Raw genomic sequence first — 12,928 nt, forward strand, 5'->3', positions numbered from 1 at the left:
TTGCACAGCAGGTTGTAACAATGGACCTGCCGAAGAGTTATTGTGATAGCTGAGTGGATGGATTGGTTGCTTGTCAGTCGTTTCTATACTGTTGTATCATCGCTCCCCTTTCATTGTTCCTTTCATTGACTATGAAAAAAAACAGATTGAACTGAATTGATCTTATTGTAACGGTCATGCTCTCTCTCTCGTCTCTGCATCCTCCAGCTCTAGGTAGCAGCCCGGCGTGCGAGCGCAGCGACCCGCCCAGCGTGCAGGCGTGTCTGAATCGGGCGAGCCGCGGGACGCCTGACAGGAGCAGGGGAGGAGGCGTCAATGGAAGAGGCCCTGGCGGCAGGCCTTGGCTGCAGTCTAAACCACAAGGTAGGACGTAATGACGAGTCACCGCAAATTCAGCCAAACACTACACACAAATGCAATAGCGTATCGGTGTGTGAGTCACACATGAAAGTAGTGACATGCACTGACCTATTGTTCAGTCTGGGAGTGACCTTTCTCCTGCTTTAATATTGTCCCTCGATGCTTATTTACTCCTTAGCTCCCTAGAAACGCTGTATCATAAATAATTCACTTACTGTATGTCTGTGCACATGCTCAGGAAACAGTGAAAATAGGAAAAGAGTTATGTAAGCAGGCCTGGAATGAGTGAACACTGAGCATGGTTCCTCTTTTATTTGAGCTGAGTAAATAATTCTACACAGAAAAGGAATGAACAAAGAAATGTGTTTCCTAACACATGATTTGAGAGGAAAGTAAAACTGATTCCTCTCTGCAGAGCTGGCCAACTTGTTATTTTCAAGCTGAGTGTGTTGAATACAAAGTCAGTCATCCGCATTTGGTGTCCGTTGGGATAGCTTACACTGCCCCCCTCAGCTCTGAATTGAAATTGCAGTTAAATATTCCCTCTTGTCTTGTCTCCAGTGCCTCCAAAGCCACTGCATCTTCAGAGCCCGGTGACGGAGCTCTCATCCCCATTGGGCCGCGGCCAGAAACCACCGCTTAGACCGGGCATGGAAGAGGAAGGTGGAGGAGGAGGAGGAGGAGGAGGAGGAGGAGGAGGAGGAGGAGGAGGAAGAGGGGCTGTGAACCGGGAGAGGGCCAGGGACAAACACTCCAAAGTCTCAGACCTGATCAGCCGCTTTGAGGAGAACAGGTAGGGGGGCTCTCGGCTCTCAGGTGGTGTGTGTGATGTCCCCTCACAGAGAGGAGCTATAAGGAAAGAATACTCTGTCAAGAGACGTTGACTGGGACTGCACTTTTTTATCAACTCTGTAATATTATTAAGTAAAAGTGGCTTTCGCTTGAGAAATTTTCACTGACTCAAACCATTATCACACCCTCTGTGACTGGCATTGCAGTTTTTGTCATGGTATATTGGTTCTGGTTGAACTATTCCATCTACGTCACTTAATAGCTTTTGTAATGAAGTGACCCCGTTCAAGCTGTTGTAATCGCAGTGACGGAAAACTTTGTCTTTCCTAATGTTTCCTACACGGGCTATTTCAAGGGGGGAAAAGCAGAAGTCCCTCGATTAAACTCTTCAGCCTTGACTCATTGATAGTAGCTCAGACGAGAGCTGCAGACGGAACGAGCGGAGATTAGCCCGTGCTTCACAAGCCAAGCGTTAGCGAGGGAGGGAGGGGATGAAAGGAGATTTGTACAGGCGAGGGCGAACACAGCTCCTCATTCAGTTGTGGGACAGGACTCAGTGTTGCGAGATGAAGCCCAGGAGAGCGAGGTAGGATCTCTACAACTTACTTAAATGTCCAGGCTTTGATCTTGTCTCCTCATAGTTACATGGAGATTTAAGTATTCTGTTGGCTTGTACTTTTACACAAACTCTTTAAGGTTGAGTCGTCTAATTTCAATGTAGGATCAAGTGAGATATTTCTGCAATGCTTACCGGTGTTTACTGATGTATTCCCCCCCATTTTTTTTTGTGTGTGTTACATGCTGTTTTATTGCAAAGTCATGTAAGTTTTGATTGTAGCTGCAGCCTCAGATATGTGAGGGAGGCCCATTGATGGTGGTGAGAGGCACAACAATGGTGCCCTTGTCCCGACTGCTCATACAGTAGAGCCCAAAAATATTCAGTATGCAGCAGTGGCAGCCCACTAAAGTTTCACCCTCGTCTCTTCAGCCTGTTGCTTCTTATTCTAACTCATCTGTGGTTTGGATCTCTGAGAAGAGAATTACAAACTCCTAGGCTTCCCCCACGCCTTTTATCACAGTTTGAGGTGTCAAATGAGGTAAATCTGAGCGATCTGGTGTAACTTTTCCATTCAGACTCTGCAGGGCTGTGGGGATTAGCCCTCTAGTGGCTCTGGAACAGAAAGAAGAGAAAGGCCCACAGCTTCCGAGAACAGAATTAGCCTACTAATATACTAATCTGGTTCACATGGCACTGGGCTGCCTTAAAGGCACCTAGACTGCCACATGGCAAGTGAAGCTGTGCTTAAATCTTGTCTAGTTCCGCCTGTTTTGAAACAGTCATGTACTGGAACGCCATATGTGCAAAGAGGAACTGCCGGGTGCACCTACACACCACAAAGTGTGTGTAGTGTGTGTGTGTGTGTGTGTGTGTGTGTGTGTGTGTGTGTGTGTTTTGATTTTTTTTTTAATCTTTTGAAAAGTCTCCCCCAGCTTATCATGGTATCATTCAGTCTTTCTCTGAGAAGGGGAGATGATCTTTTGTTCAGGGTTAAGCCCCTCAGGTGGCAGACAGCCCAGAAGTGATTAATCTGTGGAGTGTTTCACCAGCCTGTTGTTGTTCCTCTATTTATACCTACTTCCTGTTTCGACCGGACACTGACAGTCAATGCAACAGTGAATGTTGCTGAAGCTAAACATCACCTGTTCGCCTGATTTTTTTATTTTTTATTTTTTTGCGCCAGTAAAGGTTGGATTACAGACGAACCATCATTTGTCTCTTTGCTGGTAGAACTGGTGATGTTCTCATTGCCGGAGGTTTTGCTTAGATCTGATCTGAGGCCAGTTTGAAAGCACGAAATCCGCTAAACTGAGCCGAGATACAGGAGCTACTTGCTGCAACACTGGAAGTCTGGAGGGTCGTTTACAGGAAAACAGCTGGGCTGACTGCTGGTAGAGGATGTAGAGCAGCTGAATGGTGACATTGTACGTGCATGTGTGTTTGTTTGTGTGTGTGTGTGTGTGTGTGTTTGTTTTTTTTGCATCTGTGTTAATTTGGTTTCCATTCCTGTGCTGTATTTCAAATCATCTTGTGCTGCTTTTACCATTTCAATTTCAATCATGTTCAAGCAAAGGATGAAAGTGATTTTACAGCACAATATATAAAACAGGTTCTGTGTGTGTGTGTGTGTGTGTGTGTGTGTGTGTGTGCGCGCAGTAGGAAGTAGGACAGCGTTGATCTCTTGGGAGTAGAGTTGTACCTCTCCTCCTCCTCCTCCTGTCCTCCTCATTACTGTACCTCCATTCCTCCTCTGCACACACCACACTTCCTCTGCATTACAGCAGCTCTCCGCAGCCTCATAAGATAGATGGAAGTTTGTGCATCTCCACAGCTTTATTTTTAACTCTCACACTCACATGCGAAAGCTCTCACCACTGCACCACACTCGCAGAACAACGTGTCGGTAGGGCAGCTACTAAACAGCCTCCTGTAATCTTTTTTTTTTTCCCTTTTCCTCTCCTTTGGGGAGGGTTGGTAGTTACCTCTTTCTGTGCTGACCGACTTCCCCTTTGCCTTTTCCTCTGTTCCTGCAGCAGCACAGAGAACAAGAGAGACGGCTCACCGCTCAAAAATATCAGCAAGTCGAACAACTGCAGCCCAGCCCACCGCCCCCACCAGAGGCAGACAGAGACCGGCAGGAATCAGGAGAACCACACTTCCACACCGGCCGGGACACACCAGGATGACCACAAACCGGCGGCTAACGGGGTGCTAGCGCAGATGGAGCAAGGAGACAAGGAGAAGGAGGATAAAGAGGAGTCTGAGAATGAAAGTGTGAGGATAGAGACTGCGGGGCTGGTAAATGGAGATATGGGGAACGGGAGTGCAGAACAGGATGAGGATCGTTCGTCTCCACAGACGGACAGGACTGATACAGAAAGCCACACTGAGATTGAGCACGGTGGGACTACAACAGAAAGTGAGCACAGGAATGAAGAAGGGAGCAGTGACCATAAGGTACGAGCTGGTGGATTTTTTTCACATCTATTTTGTTTGTGTAATATATTTGCAGCCTGGCAGAGGTGTCAGGTTGCTCTGGCTCTGCAGTCTCTGATAAACAAACCGTCAGCACTTTATTTATGCTCTGTCGTTTCAGCACAATTAAATCATGTGAACTACTTCCAGTTCTAGGTCACTCTAATATTGTAAGGATAGAGTTACAAGGGAAGAAGCCTGCATGTCATTCCTCTCTGGTGTGTGTTTAAGAGGGGTTATTTTCTGCGAAGGCTGAACAGATGTCAAATCTCTTCCCCCCCAGCCCCCCACCCCCACCCACCTCCCCCCTCTCTCCCTCCCTCACGTGCCCTCCTACAGGGGGCTTACAGATTATAAATATCTCAGGTTCTGATCAATCTTTGTCTTCTCAGTGCTGAAAACAACCACACAGTTTCAGTGGTATGGGAGAGGAAGAGCCATGAAAAAATGACAGTCACATGGGTTCATGGTGAAATGTTCAGTCAAAACAACACAATTCTTTTTACTGGTGTTGGTTGACCTGAGAGTGAGCTTTGATTTTTAACTTTTAACTAAGATTTTTTTTTTTTTTGTCTTTGAGCCATTGCATGTTTCTCAACAAGTCAAATCTAGCAGCCAATCAAGGCATATGATCAATTAGTCTGATTTAGGTTTGAGTGGCTTTGTTCCAGTTAGTGGATCACATTTGTTCTTTGTGTTGGTTGGTTCTAAACAACTTTGTTAATTTCCATTCAGCCAGAGGTTTTTATATATGTGCCTTTTGCAGTGGTGGAAGCACGCAAATCCTTTACTGAAGTAAAAGTACTGATAAAATCATGTGGAAATACTCCAATTTAGTCCTGTATTCAAAATCCTACTTAAGTAAAAGCACTAAAAATGTACTTTAAGTGCCTATAATTGGTATTTTTATCATATCAAAGTGTATCAGACGATGTGAAAGTATTATCACCTGAATCTGCAGCTCCCCTCGGCTTTACAGAGCCTCATAGTGAGTTTCAGATCACTATGGCTCAAGATAGCCGAGCCTTTAGCAGCTCAAGAGCCAGATATTTCCCTCCGGAATCAAAAGAGTTACAACAGAATGAATGCTAGACATAAATTGGGCGAGACTCCAAAAAAATGTTGTTCCATAACTGCTGGATGTGGAAATAAGCGACTGTTTGCAAACAAATTTTCAATATCAATATAAAAACATAAAAAAAGTGTTGTGTTCACCACTCGCCCCCAAGTGACCAAAAAATCAGTTTTTGAAGCTTTCATAATATCAAATGGAAAATAATATTATTATACGTTACATTATTAGATTGTAAAGATGCATCTAGTAGAATTGTACTTTGGTAGCATTTCAAGGTCGAGCTTGTTTTAACTACTTTTTTATCCAGTTGAGCATCGCAGTCCGGGTTCCCAACCTAAGGGTGGGTCCCCTCCAGAGGGTCACTAGATAAATGAAAAAAAAAGAAAAAGTAAACAGACATATTTGTATTTATAGTTATTATTTGGGATATTGGAAAATTAAAAAAAAAATTAACAAAAATTCTCTCGCTTTTCTTTTCAAATGTAAAATCTAAATCTGAAAAGTAACCTGACACTCAAGTAAAGTACAAGTACCTAACAGCAAATGTATTTGAGTTTTGTCCTTTCCACCACTGCCCTTTTGTTCTGTTCATGTGACTATACGACGTAATTCTCCATTGACCAGTGTCCATCTGAAAGGCATGATGAAATGCATTTTTCTTATTCTGAAACGTGGTACGCCGTGGTACGAAATATTCCGTTGCCATGTTTGTTGTGGCGGTAAACTGTCCTGACACGCAACACAAACATCACACTTCATCTTGTGTGGTGATTTTGAGGCTTCCCTGATTGTCTGTCATACTAATTGACTCTCTGTTAGACATTGTTGTGTCTTTATTTGATTTGGTGTCATTTCCCTTCTTCCACATTTTCATTTCCTGTTCTGAGAGCCCCCTGCTACACCGCAGCCCAGGTCACCATCACCCCAGTGTTAATGACGCACACATGCACACACCAGTGATAAATGCCACGTTATGCAACAACAGCGAACCAGAATTTAATGCAAGGCTGAGCTCGCACAGCGGACAAGTCACTGAGGTGCTGAGCCTGAATAAATATGATAAATGCAGGATTTGCTATGAATGCTGGTCCTCCACTATTCACTCTCTGGTGGCTGTTTTAAAAAGTGTGAATTCAGTCTTAAAATGAGACCCCGAACCAATCAGGAACTTGCAGAGGGACGGGAAGCTACGCTCGACAAAGACAGCGATGTGGGAGTTGAACCAAAATCAGGAGCTCTCTATAGCATGTCCCGCACTTCTGCATTATTTTCAGCTCTGGTTAACTTCATCCTTTGTGTTGAAAAAACTTCTGTGGCCCCATTATCTGTGGCCCAGCTGACAATAGCAATTTCTCATCATTAGAGAAGTATTAGACTGAAACGGTCAGCCTACAGACTGTATGGCCCTGCTGCTAACAGAATGAGATCACATTCACACCTCACTAATTCATTAATGATCAGAAGATATTTAAGATTGCTCTCTACACGAAATATTCAAAATCCCCACTAATGTGCCCTCTTTTTTTCAGGAGACAAATGAACAGAAACTGTTTAAGATCGCCAGCGAGCTCTTGCAGACAGAGAAGGCCTATGTAGCAAGACTTAACCTGCTGGACCAGGTGAGGAACTCAGAGGTTCACTTCTCTGTTTGAATCATATTACGTAGTAAAGGGTTTATATTCCACAGTAGAGAAACCTTGATGTGAAACCAGCAAAGCAGGTTACATGAATTAATGTCTTTTTTTTGCAAAATGCAACATTCCAGTTATTAGTCACTTACCGGGTCCATGTTGTGTATGGCTCTTCAGGTATTCTGTGCTAAGCTAATGGAGGAGGCCAACAAGGGAACATTCCCTGTGGACGTAGTGAAGAACATCTTCTCCAACATCTGCTCCATCCATGCCTTTCACAGCCAGTTTCTGCTTCCAGATCTGGAGAAACGCATGGGAGAGTGGTGAGCTAATAAATGTTATAAATGTTACAGGGCTCTGTATAAAACCCAACAGTCAAACAGCTGTGATGATAAAGCTGCTGTTGCTGATGATGATGGCATCAATTTTATTCATTTTGATGCTTTTTTTAAACCCAAAAACCCATATATATAATCTAGTAGATTTTTAATGATACTGATTTTGTAACAGTAGTGAACGAACTCACCGCCTTCTCTCCCTCCCTGCAGGTCGTCCACCCCCCGCATTGGAGACATCCTGCAGAAACTCACACCCTTCCTCAAGATGTACGCAGAGTATGTGAAGAATTTCGACAAGGCCATGGAGCTGCTGAAACAGTGGACTGACCGTTCGCCTCAATTCAAGGCCATCATTCAGGAGATACAGGTACTGTGAACCAGAATCCAGTACAAAAAAAAAGAGATTCAGGTGCTGATCTAATGTTAAAAGCATCATTCTTGTGCTGTTTTTGTCGCTATCAAATAGGTTTTGGGTCAAATAAGCACAAAATATGTTGCAAAAGTGAGTAAGTGAGGAAGTTGTTTTGGTTATTTCTGGACAGAGTCAAGAGGCCTGTGGCTGCCTGACGCTTCAGCATCACATGTTGGAGCCTGTACAGAGAGTCCCTCGATATGAGATGTTGCTTAAAGACTATCTGAAGAAGCTGCCTCAGGACGACCCCGACCGTCGAGATTCTGAAAGTAGGTAGCACCTAAACGTCTCACTGGTGTCCTTTTTATTTCACTTAGGCTTTGTTTAGGTAACCCATCCCATTTTTTTTTTCAGAATCATTAGAAATCATCGCTACAGCCGCGACTCACTCTAACAGCGCCATACGAAAATCTGTAAGTACGAGTAGTAAGGTGTTTTGAACCATTTTCTTTAAACTTGTAAGACAGATTCTCACCGACACGTCAACACCCGACTGAAACGACTGTCTCGTCCATGTTTAGGAGAATCTGAAGAAACTGCTGGAGATATACGAGATGCTGGGTGAGGAGGAGGACATTGTTCACCCCTCTAATGAGTTCATCAAAGAGGGCCACATCCTGAAGCTGGCAGCCAGGAACACCTCGGCCATGGAGAGATACCTCTTCCTGGTGAGAGAAACTGCAGAGCACAAAAATATTTTCTCATCTAGTAAAGGGCACTGCAGGGAAATATGCTGAGACCACAGACTTCATCTGCACAAGTCAATTGAAACAAGTGAATCATTTCACACTAGGACCACCTCTGCGTAAGAATACATCAGGGGCACATGAGCAGATCTCTCAATTACTGAGATTGCCAGATGATGTGATTATGTTTTGGCTGTTTCATATTAACTTCAGGTTGAATATCTCCCATCGGTGTGATTCAGGTCACCTGCAGAGCTTAGGACTGCCCCTCTCTGGAGGAAAATGTTGTCAGAAACTTAAACCAGAGTGGCGCTGATCTGTGCTCTTACATGTTCTGTACTCTTTTTTCTTTCCTGGCAGTTCAACAACATGCTGTTGTACTGCGTGCCCAAATTTAGCCTGGGAGGGCCTAAGTACACAGTGAGGACGCGAATCGGCATCGATGGCTTGAAGGTCCTGGAAACGACAAACGAGGACTACCCTCATACCTTCCAGGTGTCAGGGAAGGAGAGGACACTAGAGCTACAGGCCAGGTAGACACAATACACAAAGAGGCTCGGCAGCGATTAAAAGAAACATCCTTTTTACAGTTTTATTGCAAACCCTTTAAAAAGGTGCAAAAAGACCCCTCCCACACTGAAGCATGTAATTGTATGTAATTTGTGCCCCATACAGTATAATTTCACTTATATTTGGAAGGCCACCTAAATGAGCACACCCAAGGTTCATTCTTCAATGTTGTGAACTTTGCCCAGAGTTAATTGCTATGTTGGTTTAACTCTGGGTTATAAGGGGAGCAGGAAGACTGTTTTTAATGCTTATTCTGGCTTTGTTTTTCCTTCTCAGCTCAGAGCAAGACAAAGCCGACTGGATTAAGGTACATACAGTACAATCACAATGATTTTTAGATCATTTTCCTATGTAATTATATGAGACTGAATGTCATTTAGGATGAGTTCCACATGAGTTTGATGTCGTCTTTGTCCTGCAGGCTTTCCAGAACACCATTGAGATCTTCCAGCAAAAGAACGAGTCATTCAAGAATGCATTAAAAGATGCAGAGGAAGTATCGGTCAGTGTCACATCAAAATTGTGAGTTACACTGTCACCACCTTTTTCTGTGCTGTCATATTGAGTATGTTTTTATTTTAACATAGAAAGCAGAGCTGGGGAAGCGTGCACCTCGTTGGATACGCGACAATGAAGTGACAATGTGCATGAAGTGTAAAGAGCCTTTCAATGCTCTGACACGGCGGAGACACCACTGCAGAGCCTGCGGCTATGTAAGTAATCTTGACATTGTCGTGCTATGCATAATGTATGCAGAGAAGGTGGAAGAGACAGAGTTCTGCGGTGGAGTAAAAACCTCATGAGTGCAGTTGTATACACACAAAACAGTTTTACACATTCAAGAGGTTTGAGTATGACTCTTCCCGTTTCTTCCAGGTGGTGTGCTGGAAATGTTCAGACAATAAGGTGCAACTAGAATATGATGGCAACAAGATGAGCAAAGTCTGCAGAGACTGCTACTCCATCCTGACTGGGGAAGCGGTAACCGAGGGCAAGAAGAAGGGCATCCTGGAGGTAAAGAGGATGTTTGGATACCCAGATAAATATAAAAACGTGTTGGGATTCCCATTAGAATTTTCTAGGTAGAGACAACTGATATAGAAGTATTAGTTTGTACTAATTTGCGGTCGTCTTCTTTTGCGCAGATAGAGGCAGCTCAGTTCTCAGGCAGCAGCATCATGTGTGGCTTCCTGCAGTACTGTGAAAAGAACAAACCCTGGCAGAAGGTGTGGTGCGTCATCCCCGAGAAGGAATGTCTGGTGCTCTACCTCTACGGCGCTCCGCAGGTAAAACGGCAAGAACACAAACCAAAGATTTGATCACCCATATTGATATAAAATCCATCCATACTGATAACATTCTCTCTGTCCCCGACTACTCTCCCCAGGACGTGAAGGCCCAGTGTACAATCCCCCTTCTGGGTTATTCTGTGGATGACAGCACCCGACCCACAGACGCTCCAGCCAGCTTCCGTCTCTCCCAGTCCAAGTCCGTCCACAACTTTGCTGCTGAAACTGAGGAGCTAAAGCAGCGCTGGCTCAAAGTCATACGAGTGGCAGTGACAGGAGAGATGCCAGAATGCCCTCACACCAACGGCGGCAATCCAAACATGATGGACAACAACAACACACAAGAGGCGGCTGCTGATAGCACATAAAGCGGCTGCTGGACTTTTCTACAAGCAAACTGCTGTTGGGTTGCTCAAGAAAGACGGGATGTGCAGATGTGTACTGCACAAACAGAATACAAATGCACACTCTCCATGATGTCCTTGACTCTGAATCTTCAAGCTAAAGTGAAAAAATCAGTGCTGGATAAGCTGCCTTTTCTTGTCACTCTCCTCTTCCCCGTTTCCTCTGGGATTTTCTCATAAACCCAACTTTTGATTCACTGCTAGAGCTGTGCTGGATTACTAAAGAACATCTCTGGTACAATCAACACTAGAGCAAAGGGGCCTCAGGACTGATCAACTTCCCTTGAACAGGCACTATTAAGGACAGCTCAAATTCATTCTTTATGGACCTCTATCAACTCCTCTTGAGCCAGTGGACTACCACAGACTTGCACAGCGCTCTGTACAGGATGTGAATCAAAGCAAAAGGACAGTTCAAACTAAGTCTGCTGGTGCTGTAACTCAGCTCTGTGTACATGTACAGTATAAATGTTTTTCTTTTTGAAAAGGAACAGTTGTGTTTTTAATGCATAGAAATCAGTCCCAAACGTTGTTTCTATAACACAGAAAAATCATCTAAGTATGATATAAAGTATTTACAGTATTCCCCCTTTTCTTTGCTTGAGAAGATGGTTCCAAAACTGGAACTGAAAATGGTCTTGTGGTTGGAATAATGATGGTCTCATCTCCCTCTCTCATCCCTCAGTGAAAATTAAGCAACAGTCTAATCAAATCCTGAATCCTACAGCGGTGGGCGATAAAATCTCTCAGATATAAACTGTTAAAGCAGTACATATTGTGGTGGGTAAATTTTGCAGAAATGAAAATGAGAAACCATTTATAGATAAAATAACCAAATGTGAATGTCTGTTTTAGGCTCATCTGGTATAATTGAACACCTGACAAATCAGCACGCTTCACTACATGAATGCAACGTCAATCCTGTAAACTCAATACTACAATAGGTCAGTCCTGCTCATTGACAACGGGGTACACCAGTGATTTGGCATTGCACTCCCATAAAATTGGGAAAATAGCAAGAAGCAGATTTTTAAAAAGATTTAAAAATCAAAGCAACAGAGACCAAACCCCTGGGACAGTCAAGCTTGAAAAATGACATATCCTACAATTCCCATAATGCAACTCATTAGCATCATCCGTTAAACTTCCCTGACTGTTAAATCCCATCATATTTGACACTCCATTACCCAGTTTACAACACAGGTTTTCTGTCAAATATTGCAAGGCTAAAGCCTAACTCAAGATGACCCTGGTGACATCACTATGACATCATCAGAGTTACAGAAGATATTAGACAACTGTTTTCTCCACTCAGCTTGAGCAAGGCAAGTAAACTGAACGCTGTGTGTAAAATCTGTGGCGTGTCCCTTTAAAGGTATAGTAGGAAGTAGGAAGTGCAGCAAACTAATAAATCTCTATGGTCTGATGATTTTGGTTTTGTAGCACATCGCCCAGACCTATGGCCTGCACAGCGCAGTCTGTATTAAACAATCATCTATTCTAATCCGGCTTCATAAATGATCGATGATAGTCCTTCATGTGCAAATCTGAGGGTGAACAGCAAATGGTAGTCTAACTACACAACAGTCATGGACGTCAATTCATGTAGAGAAAGATGAGCAGGGACCCTCATTATGTTTGTGTGGCAGTTTTCTATTTAGATGCAAATGCAGCACAATCACAGGTATAGCAAGCTGGCGCGAGACATGTAAATGTGTTTTTAATGCTGTAATTATTATTTAAAAGTAATTTATAGAATATGACAAGCATGATCTGTTAAAAGTAGCACAAATTTGTTCCCTCACTGTCCACTAAGAAGTGCAGTAGGTAGATCTTATTTTTTCTGAGAGCAGATGTTTTTCCACTAACCCATCAAACATCACCTCGGTTCTTCAGTGTGACACCGATCAATCGTGGTGGTGGATGGACTGTGTGGGGGGGGAAATGTGCCTATATTCTCCATAATGAGCGTCTCTATTCACATGTTCCCATTTGCAGAATTCCCCCTCTACTCAATGCTGGTGCTCACCTGAGTCTTACCCCTCTGAATTCCCCCTCCATCCTCAGTATTAAAATAAAAAAAAAAAACTCAAAGAGCACAAACCTTGCCTGTCTGTAAGATCTGAATGTATATCCAGATTTTTGTGTCCTCGCATCCCCTCCCCAAAGGTTTGAGAATCTACGCACTTTACAGTCCTATAAAGTGTACCTTCAAAGAAATAAAACAAGATTAAATATGATTTATGTGCATCTATATTGTTCCGAACATTATTTTACTGCTTGAGTAACTTGGCCAACAGTGTGTCTCTTTGTAATGTTACTTTCACTAAGAAACAT

The 12,928-nt window shown here is 43.5% G+C and overlaps 1 protein-coding gene across 9 annotated transcripts in view; it reads left to right on the forward strand.

Annotated features, from left to right (window-relative positions):
• Positions 1–12,831, forward strand: part of fgd4a (FYVE, RhoGEF and PH domain containing 4a) — a 49,346-nt gene extending 36,515 nt beyond the window's left edge. For 5 of the 9 annotated variants that reach the window (XM_056386541.1, XM_056386542.1, XM_056386544.1 and 2 more), the window contains 16 exons: positions 208–363; positions 922–1,153; positions 3,745–4,168; positions 6,791–6,880; positions 7,070–7,215; positions 7,441–7,597; positions 7,773–7,911; positions 7,997–8,055; positions 8,164–8,310; positions 8,689–8,861; positions 9,175–9,205; positions 9,320–9,400; positions 9,486–9,611; positions 9,775–9,912; positions 10,044–10,184; positions 10,286–12,831. In XM_056386541.1, the coding sequence (XP_056242516.1) occupies positions 208–363; positions 922–1,153; positions 3,745–4,168; positions 6,791–6,880; positions 7,070–7,215; positions 7,441–7,597; positions 7,773–7,911; positions 7,997–8,055; positions 8,164–8,310; positions 8,689–8,861; positions 9,175–9,205; positions 9,320–9,400; positions 9,486–9,611; positions 9,775–9,912; positions 10,044–10,184; positions 10,286–10,555 (2,510 nt within the window). In that variant the 3' untranslated portion in view covers positions 10,556–12,831. Of the gene's footprint in view, positions 1–207; positions 364–921; positions 1,154–1,565; positions 1,739–2,903; positions 3,136–3,461; positions 3,615–3,744; positions 4,169–6,790; positions 6,881–7,069; positions 7,216–7,440; positions 7,598–7,772; positions 7,912–7,996; positions 8,056–8,163; positions 8,311–8,688; positions 8,862–9,174; positions 9,206–9,319; positions 9,401–9,485; positions 9,612–9,774; positions 9,913–10,043; positions 10,185–10,285 lie in introns of those variants that run through there. The other 4 variants (XM_056386547.1, XM_056386548.1, XM_056386550.1 and 1 more) reach the window with 4 other exon arrangements.
• The last annotated feature ends 97 nt before the right edge of the window (positions 12,832–12,928 follow it).

Source organism: Seriola aureovittata, chromosome 10, assembly GCF_021018895.1.
Source record: "Seriola aureovittata isolate HTS-2021-v1 ecotype China chromosome 10, ASM2101889v1, whole genome shotgun sequence".
Taxonomy (NCBI): domain Eukaryota; kingdom Metazoa; phylum Chordata; class Actinopteri; order Carangiformes; family Carangidae; genus Seriola; species Seriola aureovittata.